Below are 7478 nucleotides of genomic sequence, written 5' to 3'. Positions count from 1 at the left end.
ATATATATATAAAATACAAAATCTAAAATACATAAGAATAGAAAATTACAAACTTACAAGTGTCCGTTATTTATACTTAGAAGTCCCTCATATAAAAAGATATTAACTGCAATTATAAAAATATCAAAAGTAATAGTAAGTAATATTGTTTGCTATATTTTGAATATCTGAAAATTTGGTTTTTTATTTTTGGGCTATTTTCATATGACACTGAGATGTATAATATACATTAAATACATATAAATATTAATCCTGTCATAGTTTTATAATGGCTACATCTGATATGACACCATCCTAAATCAACTTTATCTTTTTATACGGAAAAAACGGTTTTGCTGAAATATCTAAAAATTTAGCTAGATACATATCTAAAAATAATTTTATTAGGCCATCAAAATAATTATGTAGAACGCTTAAGCGTTGCTGACAATGCTGCAAAAATTTTAATATTCTAAAAACCAATTTAAGCGTCCTACATAATTATTTTGATGGTCCAAACAAAATTATTTTTAGATCTATATCTAGCTAAATTTTTAGATACTTCAACAAAATCGTTTATTCCCTATGTATAACTTCTGTAAAAATTAATATTTATTGCATATTTTTTTATTTAATGCAGCAAACATTCAGTAATACGATTATAGTAAAAACAAATTGTTAATATTAATTATTAATAAAAAGAGTTACAAATAATAAAGTAAAACAAAAGACATGAAAGAGTTTCAAAATAGACTACCTTGTGTTTAAAACAACCGAGTATACTATATCCAGAAAGGCTTTCTAAAGGCTGTATAATTACAAAATAATAATATGCAGCGTATTTCAAGATTCATGATAAAGTTCAAAGCAAATATAACAGAACTCACCAAAAGACTTTTATTAAGGAGCTTATACAATCGATTGCGTGGTAGCATAGACGTTGCAGCGTAACGTCTAACAAGGACTAATTTCCATGTCTGTTTTTTATTATTTTGCAAAAACAGTATTGTCAGATAACACATACAATCGGATATGTAATTCCTTAAAAATGAAGATTCTTTAACAAAAGTTGATTCTTTTAGTGAGATCTATCACATTCTAAAGTTTATTTTATGGGTGAGAAATTTTCTACATATGTAATTTTTAAAATAAGAAAGATTATGATTTAACCGGCTGATTTATATTCTTTGAAGAAGTTAGTAGAAACATTATTTTTATTTTGTAAAAGATAAGGAACAAAGCAAAATTTTCTGTTAAAATATTTTCTAAGAAATTAAAAAAAGAGAATATGAATGGCAAGATGTTCATAATTTAAAATAAATTTTGTAATAAAAAAGTAATTTTAAGAAATTAAATGTGCAGAACTCAATTTAAAAAATTCACAAAATGACTTTATCTGTGTTGGCAAAATAAAAATTAAGGCGGCAGTCTAGAACATGTAATATAACGTATTGTAGTTCCAATAAAAATTTAGCTTAAAATTTTGAGTATCATGCAGTTAAATATTTGGTTGTTTCATCAAAAATGCGACGAAGGAAATCTTAAAATGGCCAGTAATATTAAGTCTTAAAAAAGTCTTGAAATTCGCGTGTTTGCAAAAAAGAATGAAGTAAAATATACATACAGACGATATTACGATAGTATGCGGGACTAACGGAAGTTTCTTGTTGGAAAACATACATTCATTTCGTGGTGATTTTAGATTATCGGAAAAAGTGCGGCTGCGAAGTGAATTCTCGCGAAAGTATCTCCAGCCCGTCTTTGATTCGTTCATTGAAGACCGTCGCGACTGTGTGATACTTGTTTTCCCAGTTAAAAGCTTGGACTGTAGACGAGCTACTCGCTGCAAAACTAGTCTCTTACGAGCTACTCTCATAAGAGCTATTCCGTCGCATTATAATATAATATATTGTAGAAAATGCGCAGCAGAAAATGCTTATTTTAAAACGGAAATATAGTTATACTTTATGAACTTTAATTTCATCATGTACAATGTAATATGTATATGATAAAAATTTTTTCTTAAAAAATATTAAAATCATTAAAATACTTTACAAATAAATTGTATTGTTAAAGGCACTTAAATAAGATTTCTCTAGCTGGATGATAGTAACACTAACAGTTGTTTTTAACAAGTCAATATTATATAATTGATGAATTACAAATTTGGCATTCAGAATAATGATTGAAGGAAAGGTTAATAGAGAACCTATAATAAGATGTGAAAGTGATTTTAGAGATCACCATTGGGACAAATAACTGTGCTTTTGAGAATATAATATGATCTCTAACGAACAATTTACTCTGATATACAGTTTTTCTCTGCAGAAAAACGGTAGAAAATGTAACGGCGGATAACTATAGTATTTTACGATATTCTATGTCCGCGATAATAAGTAATGTCTATGGAGTTTGCGTCCGACTCAGTTGTGATTTACAAACCGGCGATGTCATCGGCAACATATTGTCAACATTCAAATACTGTGAGAATTCGAAATTTTAACGGAATTCGAAACGCAAAATATGAATGTCCGTTCATGAATTTTTTGCAACGTCCCGTTGTATTTCGTTCCAGTATGCAATTTATTACTAACTGTGAATCACAACACGCACAATTTCCACATTTACAAATCTACATTTTTTTTTCATGCTGCCGCTTCGTAAATGCACATATATCGACACTTTATGCATTTAATAAATACCGATGACTGTATAAAAATTTTTGGCACAACAATGTCAGTTACTCTTTTTAATTTTAAAATGTATAAAAGCACACTTGAACTTTTAGGTTTAAAAATTTGATAGTATTCCGACTTTTAATCTCTTTTGTAAAATTTTGTTTTATATTTTAAGCTTCCTCTTATGTTATGACAACAGATGTTGAATATTTGATCAGCACGAACGCAATAAATTCTGGCACGAAATGCAATAAACTCTTTTTTAAATAATTTAAACAATAATAATAATCACATAACAATTAACTTGCACGATAATTAATTTAGTAATATATATCGCGATGGAATTATTTTTTGTATAATCTTTCTATTTGTTTATGTGTCTAACTATTTAAGTAGTGTTATTATATCAAGAAATAAAGATATTTATATTAATGGTCTATATGTATATGTATTGCACGAGATAAAAAGTCACAAGTAATTATTAACGTTCAGGTTTCACACTCCAACATTTTTTAAAATTTTCATTTCAACACGCACAATAGCATAATACAATTACATTATATGTATACGTTCCTATATAACTTGAGATATATTTTACATAAATAATACTCATTATATTATACGTGTTATACTCTTTAATGAAAGATTAATTCATTGCACTTGTTGCCTTCGTGTGATGGCATATTATCACAATCGACCTAGAGAGTCCAAGAGATATAAATTATATCGTATAGGAAAGACGTGTAAAAGCGTTAAGCCGGCAGCTGTTAACCCGACTGTAATAATAACATAGTTTGTGATTGATTATCCATGTTCCAGGCGTACGTCGATCTGGTCAAGGCCTGGGGCTGGAAGAGTTTCACCATTATCTACGAGAACAACGAAGGGCTTGTGCGATTGCAGGAACTTCTGAAAGCGCACGGACCTAGCGAATTTCCCATTACGGTTAGACAGCTGAGCGAAGGATCAGAGTATCGGTGAGTCTCAGTTCCATTCTTATTCTTTTATATTTCTTTTCCAAGGCTGCAAGATAGCGAAAAATTAAGCCTCCATGGTCTCTATTGATATTCCAACATTTCTCGTTTGTCATACAACGACTTACTGACTTGTGTCTTACTTGGTATAATCTGTGATGCTCTCAAAGAAATTTAATTTGCCAATTTCGCGGGCATATCGTTATTTTTGCTTTTTTTTTTATTGTACTTTCAAAAGATAAATTCACGTTGAAACGGAAGCAACGATATTACAAATAAAAATTCCGCGTTTTAAGCTGGCTCTCGTCTTGCTAAGAGGATTTATTTTGTGAGTTGAAGTCAGAAGCGATTTATATTAGAGTACATGAATTTCGGAATCCACAAAATATCCGGGATTCTTTTGCTTCATCAAAATTTATGTATCAAATTTAAAGAAATGGAATGCATTCGTAAGCCACAAGCTTCCCAAGAAGCTGAAATTATTATATATTTATAAGATATTTAACATTATAGCGAAAAGAGAAGATATATCGAAGAGCTTATTAATCTTTGTAGGGTTATTCTATTCCAATATGAACATTTTAAAAGAAATTTAGAGTCACATTTCTCTTAATTGTTTTCTCTAATTGTTTTCAATTTATTCCGTACAACAGAAATGATCCCGATCAATCGCTCTCGTTTGCAACAGCGCGTAGATCTCTATTAGAGTCAAGACAATCTCAGAAGAGCTTCCCGTTGTTCACAATCGATATTATCATCACATTAACGACGAGTTCAAACATCAATCGTGTAGCACGTGGTGCACCGTGTATGACTGCGCACCGAGAATGGCCTATTAAGATTGAAACATCGTGTTGGCGTGTACCGCTTACTGCGGTGATCTTAGACAAAGTCGCGACGTGGATGTGTTGGTATCGATCGGCAAACTGCACCGCCGTTAGGAAACTGTGTCAACTATGAGATACATCCGATGGGGGTGAATCTTCCCTCTTGCGTCCTATTTTCCGCTGATAACCCGTTTGCTTCGCTTATCCTTCCGGCGACGAGAGCGCCGAAACTGTCCCAAGAAGTATCTCGCGATTACGGTGCTCTTCTAAACCTTTAATTAAAATTCTGTTAAAGTACAATTAGAATAAAGTAAGAAGTAAGATTTATATTCTTATCTATTTGCATTTATAGAGTTTAATTAGTGAAAATGTACAGATTTGAACCACTTATGATTAAAAAACTATTATAACAGTCTTCAAAAAGGAAAATCCAGCATGATTACATAATTTGTACATATAGATGAAAAAGTTGCAAAAAATTTTGAAAAATTCTTTTACAAAATATATTTTAACAATGGTAGTTAAAAATGAAATAAAACATCTTTTTTGCTACTCTTCTTTCAAGAGCATATTTACATAGATATTTAAAGTATTATTTTCAACTTGACATATGAAAGGGTTGACGAAATATATTTATGCTTGTCCTCTGCATCGCGCTATATTATTCGTTCTGCGGAAAAAGTTTCTCGTAAATTGCATTATTCATAGAAACGATCTGCGACGGTGACTTATTGCTGCCGCCCTACGGCTAGAAGGGTGAAACGATAGGGATTTGAATAAATTCGGTTAGATTTGCCTCTGGACGTGCAACGTATCCTATCTTAAAATTCATCGCTTGCGCTACATTCTCCTTGTTTCAGCAAAGCGACCAATTTACAAAACTTCTGCTGGATCGCACCGCATGCGGTGCAATGTGTGTCGCACCGGTAGGATAGGTACTTTTTCCTCTCAGTAAAATAAAACAATTTCGGAATTTCTCTATAAGAAAGAAAGATTCATAATTTGTTAAAAATTTTACCTTGATTTGCTTTGAAACGTTACAGATACTTTAAAGATCTTAAAGTATTCATGAAATGGTAATTTTGTGGTAATGTTATGGTAATTTTCCAGACATCCTGTATATTAAATATTTCTATCGATATAATATCGTGAACAATAAATGTCAAAAGAATAACCAAAAATAATTTTAATAATACAATACTTCAACCGCAATACTCTTGTTGACGCGCTTGAGGAACTCGATATCGCGTCTTCTCTCAAGATGTTGAAAGATTAACTTCGATGCGCCCTGACATCGTACAGTTATTCCCCGACGTGAACGAAGGAAATGAACGATGCTCGTAGAGCGTAACGTGGCCGCGAGGCGGAAATGAAGTCGTATCTTATCTTGGTCTCACTCCCTACAACCACTCACCGAGATTCGTAAAGTGAATAATTCCCCAACCATTTATTTCGGCGTTCCGCTTTAGTGCGAGCGCTCGCGGTATGGACAAAAGGAGAGCGAATGAAACCCGCATAGAAACAAGGATCACCGGTGGCGAAATAAAACCGTCTCGTATTTTTCGAGCCGTGCAGACGCAAAGAAAAGAGGAAACGTCGTTAAAGTTCAAAACTAAATTTTCTCCGAGACTGAAAGATCCGTAAAGATCGATTAAAATTATTCCCATCAAGATTTATGGGGATGAAGAGGAGTTTAGCAAGAGAAAATCGCAATATACAACTATGTAACTACGTATATAGTGCTTTGATAAGATAATGCTGAAATTGTAATTCTCAGTGAATTCGAGTATGAATACTCGGTAAGTCCAATACATGGATAAGTTCTCAAAGCGGCGAGGAGATAAGAACGCGTGACTGTACTTGAACATGTAGTTGATAATGTAGTCATAGTGATTTCTGTTGGATCTCGTATGAGCGGGAGAGATTATCTCTGAAGCTGTGACTTTCGAAGCGGATGGACACCTGAAAGTGCTTAGCTTTCGTGGAGTTTCTCACGGTAAGAGAAACGGCTCCTGAATGGGATCGACAAGATCACGCTTTATCGTGGAGAACACTTCGATAGCTAAGAGAAAAAGGAACTGACATGGAAAATCGCGAGGAAAAGAGTTTTACTGGCAATACTGTTTCGCGGTTAAACAGCTTTTCTGCGCAACCCTGCATTTCGTAATGCCCATGCCGGCCGACAGTGATATAAAACTTTATCTCTGGCGAGCGTAGTCGAGCGCGAGATGACCGTTTCAAAATCATTTTCAACACGTTTGGGATAACATCGCACGTTGATTTTCGCGAATGGCACTTTCCTATGCAACAAGTGCACAATGGAAAACATAAAGTGGTCCGAAAATCATTTGGACAGCGAGTCCACTTGTGATACAATTGTCAAAATAAATAAAAACTTAATTTGAATAATGTACTTCGCATTATTTAGCATTGATACGAAATTCGTGTTATTTTACAGGAAAGTGAAGCATTTGGTCGAAAATTGAAAAAAATATAAATCTAATTAGAAAAATATAAAAAAATATTAACATTTAAATATCACGATATTTAAGTAGGAATTGTTTATCAAGTAATAAATAGAAATATAATCTTTATTGTAAATGATAATTAAGAGAATTATAACTTATTATAAATTATATAGAGTGATAAATCATTCACGCCTGCGTCTAATGTGATAAATTGAGAATCGATTTCTTACAAATTGGATTATTGTTTATTTGCATCACCTCTAAAAAATATGGAAAATTGTCTGTCTCTTAACTCAAACTTGTAATTTTTTTATTAATTATCTTGTATAGATTTCTTTAGTTATTTACTTTTTATTCTTGCAATAAATCACCAATGTTATTTATTGCAAACTGCCCCGAAATTATATAATTCCACAATAGATTGGTCATCTATATGAATCTCTTTCTCTCTCTCTTTCTCTCTCTCTCTCTTTCTCTCTCCCTCCCTCCCCCCTCTCTCTTTCTCTCCCTCCCTCCCTCCCTCCCTCTCTCTCTCTCTCTCTCTCAGCGCGA

The 7478-nt window shown here is 32.6% G+C and overlaps 1 protein-coding gene across 2 annotated transcripts in view; it reads left to right on the top strand.

Annotated features, from left to right (window-relative positions):
- Positions 1–7478, top strand: part of LOC108747741 (glutamate receptor ionotropic, kainate 2) — a 229756-nt gene that overhangs the window by 155985 nt on the left and 66293 nt on the right. For both annotated transcript variants that reach the window (XM_018485435.1, XM_018485436.1), the window contains exon 5: positions 3477–3634. In XM_018485435.1, the coding sequence (XP_018340937.1) occupies positions 3477–3634 (158 nt within the window). The remainder of the gene's footprint in view (positions 1–3476; positions 3635–7478) is intronic.

This window comes from Trachymyrmex septentrionalis, unplaced genomic scaffold (assembly GCF_001594115.1).
Source record: "Trachymyrmex septentrionalis isolate Tsep2-gDNA-1 unplaced genomic scaffold, Tsep1.0 scaffold20, whole genome shotgun sequence".
NCBI classification, from domain to species: Eukaryota; Metazoa; Arthropoda; class Insecta; order Hymenoptera; family Formicidae; genus Trachymyrmex; species Trachymyrmex septentrionalis.
The sequence above is the reverse complement of the archived record's forward strand: the minus strand, read 5'-3'. Positions and strand labels throughout refer to the sequence as shown.